Source organism: Protomyctophum bolini (genome assembly GCF_963924005.1).
Source record: "Protomyctophum bolini genome assembly, chromosome: 12".
Lineage (NCBI taxonomy): Eukaryota > Metazoa > Chordata > Actinopteri > Myctophiformes > Myctophidae > Protomyctophum > Protomyctophum bolini.
Genome location: NC_137873.1, coordinates 9421041 through 9435204, shown reverse-complemented (window position 1 = coordinate 9435204; position 14164 = coordinate 9421041). Strand labels below are relative to the sequence as shown.

The window sequence follows — 14164 nt, the reverse complement described above, 5'->3', positions numbered from 1 at the left end:
ATATTTATTATTTATTAGTTTGTTTACTCTAGTCTAGACGATACTTTTATTCTGAAGAGATCGGCCATAGTTCTCCCTCTGAGTTCACCATGTGGCCACAGCACAGCTGCAGAAGATCACCCTCTAGTGGAGATAACTTCTCATTACATGTGGAGCGTGTGTTTATGTCAACCGCCATTCTTTTCTTTCGCTGCCTGGACTCTAGCTGTAACATCATGGATAACTCTTCTGGAATTCACCTAGCCTCATATGGAACTAGAGGTCCAGTTGGTGAAAAGACCTGTTCGGTTGTTGGCTGCAAGGACCAAAGCATCTTTACACACAGAGTCCCTTCTCAAGCGGAGATCAAATCGAAGTTGATTGATTTTATCTTTGACGGCAATGCTCCTGCTTCGCTGCCCAAGAAATGTAGTCTGTTCGTGTGCAAGAATCACTTTTCGCTGGATTCATATGAAAACATTGGCATGGTCATGCCTGGTTTTGAAGGAACATGGATTTTGAAACGGGGACTCGGAGCAATAATGCCAACAATCCGTCTCTCAACTGTAAGTCTTTCAGAATAATCTCCTGTCTGTGGAAACGTAGTCAGACTAGTGTACTTGAGTAAAGATGGAAAGAGATCAGCATATATGGAATGTCAGAACAGGTCAGTTCCATATATGGAGATCTAAGGGTTTGACATCAAATGTAGAGTTACTGGCCAGCTCCATATATGCAGTTCTAGGTGATGATCCAGTCTTCTCCTTGTATGGCTATCCAGGGTTTGATGAGGTCAGTGTCGTGATCTTCATATATGGAGCGTCTCACAAGGCGTGACGGACTGACAGTCAATTAGTGGCATGACGACTGACTGACAGGTTTTGCAGATTTTCACAGTAATGTGACCTACTGTTGCAACAATATAACTTATACAATTGGGTTGGTTGTATTTTGTCTCCCTGCATGCTCTTCTATCGAGATATTTAGATTGTGTCGAGATTGATCAATTTATCACCCAAAAATGTTCACATATGACATGCTCAAAATAAATACTTGCCCCCAGAATGACTGATCATAAAATGATCAGGCAAAACCGAGTAATGTAAAGAATTTATTTTTATTTTTAAATGCTACAGAAACAATCTGCAACTAGAAATGATGCAGGGCATTCAAAGAATATGTAGCTTATGTTTTTGTGCTGATACATTATTGTATATGCATTGTTATTATTTTCTTTTTCTCCAATAGAGTTCATCACAAGAAAACAAGCACAGCCAAGGTTACAGCACACCTCCCATGTTGAGAGCTGAAGAGCGTGACAAGGTTATTATCATTAACGACAACTATAATGGGTACTAGATGTGAAAACATTTTCATTAAAAAATGTGTGTGTGCGTGCATTATGTAGTGTTAAAATGCATTTTAGTTTAATCTATACTAATGAGTACTATTCATTAGTATTAGATCACTTGATTAACCAGATGCATTTTCAGGTTGACATATACCAATCGAATCTTATTCAATCAGGAGAGAGAATGTATGTTTTTGTACGTTAGTGATTTTTTTTTTTTTTTCAACAATAGAGTTCAACCCAACAAGACACCCACAACCTATGTTACAGCACACCTCTCATGTTGAAAGTTGAAGACCCTGACAAGGTTAGTAGCAACTAACTGTATACTAGATGTTATGGCTGATGATGGCATCTCCAATAAATTGATCTTCCGGCAGGCTAAGCCTGGGAGATTTTGGTATGGCCACGCCCTAACCCACTTTGTTTTGAAAACTCTGCACTTTAGTGTGGACAGGCAGGAATGGAGATCTTTTGTAAAACAATGATGCAGACAGTAACCCACATTTGTTGACCATCAATATGGATACTGAATTACAGGTATTACTGACCTTGTTGTCTATGCTTGCAGCTTCTGTGTAGTTTAAATATGCACATTATGCATTAATGCTACTACAAGCTATAGAGTCTAATGTATAGACTATGAGGGTACCCGTAGATCTACTCTTATTAATTATAATTACGAATCGCCATTTACAGTACTTTCCATAAGGGGTAGCTGCCAGCCAAACAGCCAGCTATTAGTATTAATTAATTTTCACTTCTAATAAAAGCCAACACTTTATTTTTAGACTGATAGTGTATCTTCCATGAGACCAGGCCACCGCACGTACCAACAGTACCTACGTTCCAGGGGTGGACTGGTAGGTCCGTCAGAACAGATTGTTCGTTCTGTTGGCACCCAGCTCTCCAGGAACACCCTAGTTTATCGAAGAAGTCAAGGTTTGTCAATTGTAATATTTCCTGGTTATTTCATAACTGTTATTTCTGTGGTGTGTTGCCCAATTATCCACTTTCATATGTTACAATGGCATTTTAGCAATCTAAAGCTATTTTATAATTTGTCATATTACAGTGTCGTTTGAAAATAGCCAATCTACCAGCTCACAATGTGCTTTGATGTGACACCTTTTTTATTTATTTTTTACTATTTCTAAAAAGTACGAAGGGGAAAAAAAAGGTTGAATGCCGAAAATTGGTACGCCAGCTTGAATGTACTTAACCAACAAGGCCATGTTTTCCAATTAGGTTCTCAGACAACTGAGGCAACTCAGACAAGGGTGCTTACTGTGAGTGTTGCCATTGGTACACCAGTCCAATGGAAAAGACCACCTCCAATCCAATTCCGGAAGCCCTTTAAACCCTCTAAGAGACGAGGGCTGAAACAAGATGACCATGGAGTCTTCACTGAGCCTTACATCCCTGGAGAACCTGTCTCGACAGAGTCAATGTTATCGTAAGTCGGCTCCAAAGCATAATGATGATAATGGCTGGTTGAATAGAACTAATATAGTAGTAGTCTTATGTAGCCAGACAACTATTTCACAACCTCCAAAAGCTATATAGTACACATCCCGAAGACGGGAAGCTTTCATTTCTGTTCACAAAGAAATATCTTTACATATATTCTTAATTTAAATTTCTGAAAGCTATATATGTTTAGATGATTTGGATTTATATTTGGGTAAATTTGCCCCACTGTAAAGAAGACACGGAAGTACTGGGGAGGAGACGTTGCATCATTTTCAGAGCTTCCGTGTATGATGATTTGAAAATTGTGGGAGGCAACATTCTGGCTATACTAGTATAGTAGTAATACTAAAAAACAAATGTCTACATCTTGAAACCAGTGATGTGACGACTGACAATAAAGTTGATTCTGATTTAATATGATCACTTCTGGTATTCACTGACACTTGTTTCATGTAGCCTTTTACCCTTTCCCCCCCCCATTTGTCTCCTATTCATTGTGCAGACAAGCCTCACCCTCCATAAATTATGTCCCTAAATTCATTGTGGATGAATACTGTCTCCTCGAGCTGTTTGAAGACTGTCCAGCGTGTGGCTTTGTGTGTGAAGTCAAGAAGACGATAGGAGGGACGTTCCTGGCTGTTCATCAGATGTGCCTCCAATGCAATTTCAGCAGGAACTGGAAGAGTCAACAACTGGAGGTTATTTAAATAGTTAATTAGTATCCACTATATGCTTATTAATATTGTATATTGCGGACAAAGGAACACAGCCATTAATAGGTCCATGTTTTCTTTATGTTTTTTTTTTTTTTTAAGCTCCCTAAGGCCGGAATGATGGCAGGTGGAGATTTTTATTTTTTGTGTGTGTGCATAGTTGCGTACATCTGTCTGCCCACAGCTAATCTTGCAAATCACTGGACCGATCAACACAACACTTTGCATGCATACTCCCAATAGGCCAAGGAAGGGACTCATAGTGGTGTTAGGCCTGGCTGCTTCATGCTTTTTCTTGAGTTTATTCTCACACACAATGCTACAAATGTCTATATTAGAGAAACATCTGTGGCATATTGTGTTTGAATAAAATGAATTCAAACTACAACAACCTGACTTTTTGTCATTGATGATCTTGTCTTCAAATATAGGTATTTGCAATTTTCATCAACAAACATATTAGGATCATTGGATGATGTTACAATTATAATGTCCTGTCAGTACATATTCAATGAAAATCCGTACCAACCTCCTCAGCTAATATATGGTTTATTATACAAACTTCCCACCTTTTACAGATGGGCACACTACTGTACCAAGATAACCAAATGAATGTAATGTAACCACGAGAGAATCATTCCAACTGCAGAGATTACTGGTCATCTATTCTCTGTTTTACAGGCAGTGCCCTCGGGTGACCCTCGTAGCTGCACCAGTGATCCAGAGAGTTCTGCTGCTGCCATTACTGAAATTATTGGCTTTAGTGATGAAAAACTTTCCTTGGATGAAGGACCTAGTGAGGATCCAGAGACATCTGTTGCTGCCATTACTGAAATTATTGGTTTTAGTGATGAGAATGACTCCTCGGATGAAGGATCTAGTGAGGAAGACCATAATTCAGACAGTGATTGGGATCCACTGCAGCACCATAACATAGACAGCAAGCTTGTAGACAGTGAGTCTGATGAAGATAAGAAACATGAAAAGTATTGCCGCAAACTCTGTCCTGAATGTGGAGCTTTTTTCTACAGTCAGACTCACACATGTGAGAACACAAAGCCCTATTCTTGTAATGTGTGTGGCAAGATATTTTTAAGTGAGGGTAATCTAAAAGCTCACAACAGGATCCACAAGGATGGCTACAAGCATGTGTGCAAATACTGCTTCTCAACCTTCGGAACGAGGTCAGACAAGCTCGTCCACGAGCAGAGTCATCCCCCTGCACGGAAGCCCTATCAATGTCCTGACTGTCCAAAGGTGTTTGCCAAGATGCAAGAGCGCAGTGACCACCTGGTGAGTCACAGAGGCCCCACTAGACATATTTGCCACGTATGCAATATGGAGTTTTCACTTGGCGATCAACTGCAGAGGCATGTAGCTGTCCACACAAAAGTAAAGCAGTTTGTATGTGAGGTGTGCCAGCGCTCATTCACACAGTCAACCCATCTCAAATCCCACATGCGTGTCCACACAGGAGAGAAACCCTTTCAGTGTCAGCACTGTGATAAATCCTTTAATCACAATGTTAGCCTGAAGAGTCACATGCAGCATTATCATGGACAACTCCCTGAACCAGGGATTAAGGTTCAGATGAAGAAGACAAGTGGGAATGAGTTTGAAACGGAAAGAGATGAGACAGATGAAATGGAGAGAAGTGCTGTTGATGCTGAGGAGGCTGAGCGAAGTAAGGACACATTGTGTAACCCTGATGATGAGGAGGAGAAGGCAGAGAAAGTGGTAAAAAGAAGACACTATAAGTCCTCAGGCAGACCTAAAGGGAGGCCAAGTAGATCAGTGTCTGAGGTAGAAAAAGATGACGCAAATCAAATGGATAGCAGTACTGCTGATGTTGCGGAGGCTGAAACGGATGATATGGAGAGCAGTGGTGTTGATGCTGATGAGGCTGAGCAAAGTAACACATTGTGCATCCCTGAGAATGGTGGAGATGAGGAGAAGAAAGAGAGGGTGGGGAAAAGAAAAAGGTGCACAGGTAGACCTATAGGAAGGCCTAAGAAGAATGCAATGATCATTCCAGATGATGCGAACCAATTGAAGAGACTGTTGTGTTTTAGTAATGAGAAAGGCCAGGGAGAGGGTTACTCAACAGATGAGGAGCAATTTTTTAACCAAGTAATAAAAGGAAGGAGGAAATAGAAAGAAACAGGCAGACCTAGAGAGAGGCCTAAGAACATGCAGTGAGAGATTGTTATGTATTTAGTGATGATGAGAATGAGAAAGGCCAGCGAAGCAATGAAAAGGTGGGGGCCAATCTCATAAAAGGGAGATGTAGAAAAATGCAAAGGTAAAATCCATTGGTCTGGCTTTCCTGCAAATCAGTGGTTCTCAACGTGGATTCGGTAAACCTCAAGGGTTATTGAAAGGTTTAATCTTCACAATTATTATGTGAAGTAAATACATCTAGAGCAGTGGTTTCCCAAGTGGGGTCCGGGGACCCCTAGGGGTCCTTGAGGGATTTCCAGGGGGTCCCCAGCTAAATGATAGTTAGGAACTAAATGACCCTTATGTGTCCATTTGTACACTCTCAAAGTTAAATTAACAGTGATTTTACAATATAGGCCTACATTGGGGTCCCAGAAATGCCAATAAATAGGGGACCATAGCCTACTTTAGTTCAAACCGGGGACCCTTGAAAATGAAAATGCTTGAGAATGTTAAAATGTTGTTTGTTCTGGCAGAGGAGATTGAAATAAAAATAATATAATCTATCAATTCCACGAATCTCATGTCTTTATGAAAGTGTAACTCTTCCGCATATGTTGAGAACCCATCCAACCAATTGACTTGATACACATGGAAGACATAGTTTAACTGAAAATAGTGTGTTTTGCTGACACGCAAAATTACTAGTGTAGCTATTTTTGTGACTCTACAGACCTGGTGTGTGATGATTAATTGTAAGAAACATAGAGGTCACAATGGATTAAAATGTCCATGAATAAAAAAAAAAATCCAAAAATCGTTAGGGAGAAAAGTACATATTTCGCATATTTACTCTCCCATTTGTATTTATTTGTATTTCAAATAAAACGCCCCTTTTACATGGATTGGACAATATAAGTTATGTAATATGACAAAAAACAGTGATCCTTTTCTGTTATATGTTTTACTGTGCTACACTTTACTGTTAATCATTTTGTATTCAATCAAAGTCAGCCTAAGCCTGCACCAGTGGCAGTGCCTACTATTTCTGTCAAATTCAACTCTCTGTAAAAAAGAAAAATAATCACTGGCCGCAGATTACATCATGGAGCGAAGACGGTGTAAATTTCTTTAATAAAGACACCAGAAATTGTGAGACAGATTTTAATTAGGTGCTCCGAGATAAACACACGGTGGCGGTATAATACAACGATTCTGGAGGTTCCAAACCGGCCAGAAAATGAAGTCCATTTCCGTATCCGCTCTAATGCAAAAAAAACAATAATAAAAATGCAAAGCGGGAGCTTTGAATTTGTAATGTGAACACAACACTCTCCAGCTAGGTTTTAAAACCTAACGTGAGTGTTACCACTTTGTGTCTGCATGATGGATTAGTAGTCCAAACTTGTGTTTGTCCGCGTTCAAAAAAAATACGAATGAGTTATGAGATTATATATAAATGTGTTTTTCTTTTGCCATTTAGCACTAGCTAATGCTAACAGCACTTTACAGTAGGCTACCCGGTAGCCTATAATACGTCTTAGCTAGATACGTCTTAAATTAGCCCTGGTGTGTTAGCGCGTTCCCACAAACGCACTGGACCAGGGCTAGTCTTAAATAGGTCACTGTCAAACCTTGTCATTTATTTCTTTTACATTCTGACATGTGTACTGTGCAGTGTAAGGTGGTAGTAATAGTGTATTATGATTTTGTTTTATTTGGTTAAATAAAAACAAAAAGGTTTTGGCTTAAAGGTTAAAGCACTGTACATTCTGTGATTTCTGTCCAATAGTTTGAGATCAGTAAAGGGTCTCGGCATCTGCCCAAGCCAGCTCTTTATTAAACAGAAAATATATTTTCTTGTTATTGCATATTTCAGCCAATCAGGAGAGAGTGCCCATTAAATAAGTGTTCCAGTTCCAAATGAGTCTTCTCATTTCTTTGTCATCACTTCCAATTTCACATAACAGACTATACAGGCCTGTCTGTGTGAGTTCTCTCCCTGATTGGAATTGGTAACCTGACCTGAAACTGCATTTTCAGTTTACTATTATTTTAACAAATTAAATTAATACCCTACCTTAAGTACAATGTTTATCATGTATCAGCCATCTCATACTTTACCCAGCTCCTTCAACACTTCTCATTCAACTCCCTTCAACTCTTCTCTTCTTTTCACTAAATGCACTTTTTGACCATTGGCTATATTTGGCAAGTGTTACAGAGTTTTATGTGGTATACAATCCATGCAATTTAATAGCTTTCTTTTCTTATTTCAACAGCATGCCAAAGCGGTGCGCCATTGGAGGGTGCAGTAACTCCAACTATGATGGAGTTACTTTGCACTGTTGGCCCAAAAATGAGAAGGTTGCTCATAAGTGGGACCTCTTTGCACGGATCAAGCGAGCAGATTGGGTAAATGGAATCCCGGGCGTGTCCATTATATGTGGAAGCCACTTTCTGCCGTCTGACTATGACAACTATGGGCAGTGGAAAGCTGGAATGATCTCAAGGCTGAGGCTGAATAATGATGCCGTGCCAACGGTCAATGTCAGCTCTGGTGCTACAGACACAGGTGTTCAACAGCAAAGGCGCTGTGTTATCGGAGGGTGCAGTAACTCCGACTATGATGGATTTACTTTGCACTTTTGGCCTACAAATGAGAATCTTGCTCGTAAGTGGGACCTCTTTGCACAGATCAAGAGAACGGACTGGGTTCATGGAATTCCGGGTGTGTCCAATATATGTGGGATCCACTTTCTGCCGTCCGACTACCACCAGTGGAAAGCTGGTTTGTCCCCGAGGCTGAGACTGAAAAGCCATGCCGTTCCGTCAGTCCATGTCAGCGTTGGTGCTCCGGACACAGGTGTTCAGCAGCAATCGCAAACCCCTGCAGTGGTCGAGGTCAACCGGGTGAGTGTTCATCATTGAGGCATTGGCATGTACATTTTTTTCACAACCACAAAAAACTAAACATTATTTGGCTAGTTATTTTTGAGGGGTGCTAGCCCCTCCTATGCCCAGCTTTCCGGGTTTGTGTAAACGCAAACACTGAAGACAAAAGTGAGGACGCAAATTGTGATTGGACAGAATGAGAGGATGTATGATGATAAGGGCACCCCTCATTTCACATTTTTAAACTTAAGATTCCACCAAGGGTTCCATTTCATCCTATGCAGGACCCTCATTTGCAAGTGGTCATGAAAAAAAAGGAAATTATTCCTAGACCAGAGAACCAGGGACCTTTCCTTTTCAAAATAATGAATCTATCGACTCCCTAAGGATAAACGATACATTACTATTATAGGTGGGTTATGATCATACATCCTGATGTGAAAGAAAATATTTCTAAAGAAAATAAGTTGTTGATGAAAGCGTCATCATAGCGAACCAATCACAAAGAAGGTCATACCCCCATATTTTCCAGAAAAGGCCTTTTTTTCCTCTCTCTCGCAAAGCCATGCCTATTTTTGCCAGCTAAATAAATAGTGAACCGTCCACGTTTGAAGGGCATGCCCTTTTCCTGCAGCTGCCACAAAACAAAACGCCTCTACGAAAATAAATTATTAGATGAACGGTTAGACTGTGGTGTCACCAGTCACCACAGTCAAAAAGCAACTCCTCTCTGTTACAGTGTTTTTTTCTACCGTTGCGTGTTGGAAATGGTTCTACGTTCTGCGTTTTTGAATAGAGCCTTGCAGCTGACACTAACAAAGAAGACGACTCTTCATCCTCAGTGTCTGACTCCGATGACTCTTCTTCCATCTCCGTATCTGACATTGATGTTGGTGAGTCAACTCAACACTCTTGCTTCCAATACCAGAATTGTGTCATCAAGGTTGAGCGGACTCACACATAGTAGGTTGGCACTTGGCACACATGACAACAGGCACTGGAGGCACTTTCTTTTTGGGGGGCTAATAACCGTCTGTTTGTTCTCACCACAGAAAACTCTGTCAGTGAAAAAGCCCAGGACAAATGTGGAGTTTCAGCTTGTCTAGTGCGGAACGACACAGGTTTTCCATCTAGAAACCGCAAGATTCTGAGGACTGCTGCTGAGGAGTCAAAAGCACATGCTGTAAGTGATATATCACCGAAATGTTTGTTACCGCTACAATGTAGATAAAGTTGTTTTATGGAACGATTATTTACACACACTCAAGCAGTCAAGATATATGCCCTATGTTTCTGTTTTTTTCCACAATCACCAGGGATATATGTCACCATCCCCCGGACCCTCAGTCACGTTATTGCTTACAAATTGGAAACGGGAAGCTGCTATACATTAAAGTTTTAATGAACATACTCTTATTTATCTTGCTTAAATGACACCTGACCACCATCAAATTTACTGCACTGAGTTGTGCAAGTTACATTATGCAGATCTTCTTTTGGTGAAATCTGATACATAATTGAATAGAGATTATAGTTATTTTGTGTTGTCCCTGCTAAAAACAGCTTTTTCAGGTTCAGTAATCATTTCTAGATTGTACAATCAAATTATAGAAGAAGATATAAACATATTCTTTCCTGACATGTTCCAAATTGTTCCTAGGATTTTCTTTCGCAGTTCAAACTTTCCAGGGACATAGCTTGTCAGACTGACGGTTGCCAGACTGACTCTCGACAGAAGAGATCGGTTGCCACCCAGTCCACGGTCATCAGAGCTGACCCCCGACTGAAAAGATCTTACGGCACCCAAGTCTCCTGGACCAGGAGACTCACCAAAAGTCAAGGTCTGTCACATTACAACGATAATTTGTATTTCTGTTTCACTATTTAGGCTTCGTAATAACAAATTGAGGGCAGATATGGCAAATAACTTAAATATACAAAGAAATCACTGGCACATTTAAGATCTTTCAACATGGAAACGATTGACGATTATGCAAATATAATTACGATTATCTCAAATAATTGCGCAGGCGATCATGTAATAATTGTGTTAGGCCTGCATAATATAGGTTAAACATGTTTTAATAGTTACGCCAGTTTGAAAGTGGTTAAACAGGCATTGTTTTCTAATTAGGTACTCAGATAAGTGTGCTTTCTGTGAGTGTTGGCATCGGTACACCATTCCAATGGAAAAGACCACCTCCAGTCCAGAGCTCAACATTCCGGAAGCCCTTTCTACCCTCTAAAAGACGACGGCTGAAACTAGATGATGGTGAATCTGTCTTGACAGAGGCCACACTATCGTAAGTCGGCTCCAAAGCATAATCGTGATTGCTAGTTCAATAGAACTATTATAGTAGTAACACAATTACTGGACTGTCATTTCTGGCATTGTTTAATGTTGCATTTTTCCCTTCTCAACTATCCATTGGGCAGACAAGCATCACCCTCCATAAATCATGTCCCTACATATGTTGTGGATGAAGACTGTCTCCTCCAACTGTTTGAAGAGTGTCCAGTGTGTGGCTCCATGTGTGAAGTCCAGAAGACGACAATAGAGACCTTCCTGACTATTCATCAGCTGTGCCCCCAATGCCACTTCAACAGAAACTGGAGGAGTCAGCAAATGGAGAAGGTATATCTAGTTTCGGGTATCAGTGTCCACTATTTGCGTGGCCAAAACACAAAAAACATGGCAGCCAATCTTTGTGTAAAAAATATATAACCTATTGTTTGGAAAAGAAAAGAAAAACATGGCAGCCATACATGTTGCGATGTAACAAGAGTGGCATGCAGCTCCTAAAGTTTTGCACATCCACTACTAACCATCTCAGCTAACTGTTAATAAATGGTTAATTATCGATTAAAACATTTGGCAAACCTTCATACATTACAAACCAAACTACACTACCGAACAAACTGCAGACATTACCGCTCACCTCTGCTCTCTTACAGGCAGTGCCCTCGGCTGACGTTCACAGCTGCACCAGTGATCCAGAGAGTTCTGCCATTACTGCAACTGTTGGTTTTAGTGATGAAAATGACTCCTCCGATGAAGGACAAAGTAGCGAGGTGGATTTTGGAGATTGCAATTCAGACAGCGATTGGGATCCCGTGGAGCACCACAATGGAGACATCGAGCTTGCAGACAGTGAGTCTGATGCAGATGGCAGACATGACGTGGCTTTCCGCCAACTGTGTCCTGAATGCGGAAAATATTTCTTTAGGCAGACTCACACATGTGAGAACAAAAAGCCCTATTCTTGTAATGTGTGTGGCAAGAGATATGTATGTGAGGTTACTCTAAAAGCTCACAGCAAGGTCCATGAGGATGGCTACAAGCATGTGTGTAAGTACTGTTTATCAACCTTCACAACGAGGGCAGACAAACTTGCACACGACAAGAGGCATCCCCCTAGGAAGCAGCCCTATCAATGTCCTGACTGTCCACGGGTGTTTGCCAAGATCAAAGAGCGCCGTAAACACCTGCTGAGTCACAGAGGCCCCAAAAGACACATTTGTCACACATGTAGCATGGAGTTTTTCTGTCCCAGTTCACTGGAGAGGCATATGGTTGTGCACACAAAAGCAAAGCAGTTTGTATGTGAGGTGCGCTCATTCACACAAACAAACCACCACCTCAAATCACAAATGCGTGTCCACACAGGAGAGAACCCCTATCAATGTCAGCACTGTGACAAGTCCTTTAATCACAATGTTAGCCTGAAGAGTCACATCCAGCGTTATCATGGGCAAGTCCCTGACCCAGGAGAGAAAGTTCAGATGGAGAAGACCAGTTGGAATGAGTCTGAGGTAGAAAAAGATGAGACAAATGAAATGGAGAGCAGTGATGTTGATGCTGAGAAGGCTAAAACGGATGAAATGGAGAGCAGTGGTGTTGATACTGATGAGGCCGCTGAGCGAAGTAACACATTGTGCAACCCTGATGATGAGCAGTTACAGCAGGTACCAAACAAAAAGAGATACAAATATAAGTCCACAGGCAGACCTAGAGGAAGGCCTAAGAAAAATACATTGCTCATTGATGCAAACCAATTGAAGAGACCGCTATGTGTTGGTGACGAGAATGACAAAGGCCAGGGGTACTCGACAGACGAGGAGCGAGAGCATGACAGTGACTTTGAACCAGTGAAGTGAGAACCAAGAAAGAAGGGTGGGGCAGCTGGGGCCCAATTCCAAGGACAGAGGGAGATGTAGAGGAAAGCGCAAATAGAAATAGAATCCATTGGTCAGCCAGCTGTCCTGTAAATCAGTTCTCAAACGTCCCCAGTGGTCACCATTATTACATTACATGTACCAGTAAATACAACATACAAGATGATCAGTTTCACTATTATCTTTATACCTACGTGCTGTAAGTATCGATAACAGTTCCTTGAAATTAGAAAGGTTGAGAATCAGTGGTGTAATCTTTCCTTTTTTTTGCTCGTGCAGAGATTATTCAAATAAAGAGTATAAATTCACATGTGAGGGAGGGCATGTTATACTAACTATTTGGCAGGATCTACTTCGACATTTATTTTGAATGGAACATGTTGACCTTGGTTGAGTGACTTTTTTACCTTTTTGATGAACCTGTGTCCTGGCAAATTCCACATCAGTTACAGTATATACTGTAGTTGCAGGACACTGCCAAAGACACCAGGAGCTGCCAGCCAGCAAACTGGTGCTGTGGGAACCAACACATGGGCACCGGTCACGAGGACGTCCCATACTAACATATGTGGATGTACTCAAGAAAGATGCAGGAGTGCCAAGCACCAACGAGCTGGCCGGATGTATGGAGAACCGGGATGACTGGAAGCAAAGATGGAAGGCTGTCTGAGGACGATCTAGAGAGAGAGAGAGACTGTCATTAAAAAAAATGGCAGCAGATTCTGTTTGTCTTGTAAATTGTGGTCCCAGGGAAATTGGGGAAATTAAATTTGAATCTTATCAAACAGGGATCCATGACCCAATGCATATCAAATTTGGTGTCCTTGCTGTTCCTGAAGAATGACGGAGGTTAAAATGATCTATTTGTTCTGGAAGAAGAGATTGAAATAATAATAATTGTGTGTGTGTGTGTGTGTGTGTGTGAGAGTGAGTGAATACTGATGATTTTGCTCATAGCTGGGTAGCATCCGATTCCTAGCATGCTATTACACATGGTAACCTTGCGTCACCAGGCTAATTATACGGTAGCAGAGGGTACTCTGGGGTCCGGAAGCAAGCTGGATCGGGCCTCTTGTCACATTTGGTTTCACTCGTTGACTTATCTACACTACATTGTGTTTGCACTGCAGTCTACCAACATGATACTTGTTGTCTTGGTATTTTAAAACATGAAGAGAGCTGATTTTACCGCGTTGTCAGTGCAACAACACAGTCATCTGTGCAGCCCACTTCAGTGATGAGAACTACATGCCACTGCCAGGGGATCTCATGGAGCACAGGCTGGCCCTGGGTTTCAAAGCTCTGAATCGCGTGAGACTGAAACCAAATGCAGTGCCTTGCATCCAGTCACCTGTTCATGGTGGAGCCTCTACTCACCGAGGGGCACTTTATCTAGGTTAGCTCTAAATTCATTTCG

The 14164-nt window shown here is 41.3% G+C and overlaps 2 protein-coding genes across 2 annotated transcripts; both read left to right on the top strand.

Moving 5' to 3' along the window:
• Positions 1 to 223: 223 nt before the first annotated feature.
• Positions 224 to 7994, top strand: LOC308326043 (uncharacterized protein; the record flags this gene model as incomplete). Its single annotated transcript, XM_080778854.1, has 8 exons — positions 224 to 545; positions 1228 to 1302; positions 1563 to 1637; positions 2122 to 2272; positions 2579 to 2786; positions 3306 to 3501; positions 4198 to 4809; positions 7959 to 7994. Exons 1-8 carry the CDS (start codon positions 465 to 467, stop codon positions 7992 to 7994), a joined length of 1434 nt encoding a protein of 477 aa, XP_080634980.1. The 5' UTR covers positions 224 to 464.
• A 241-nt stretch (positions 7995 to 8235) lies between these two features.
• LOC308325795 (uncharacterized protein) lies at positions 8236 to 13916 on the top strand. The gene is made up of 7 exons (XM_080778490.1): positions 8236 to 8589; positions 9368 to 9464; positions 9624 to 9754; positions 10232 to 10412; positions 10706 to 10874; positions 11008 to 11206; positions 11527 to 13916. Exons 6-7 carry the CDS (start codon positions 11102 to 11104, stop codon positions 12727 to 12729), a joined length of 1308 nt encoding a protein of 435 aa, XP_080634616.1. The 5' UTR covers positions 8236 to 8589; positions 9368 to 9464; positions 9624 to 9754; positions 10232 to 10412; positions 10706 to 10874; positions 11008 to 11101; the 3' UTR covers positions 12730 to 13916.
• Positions 13917 to 14164: the final 248 nt, after the last annotated feature.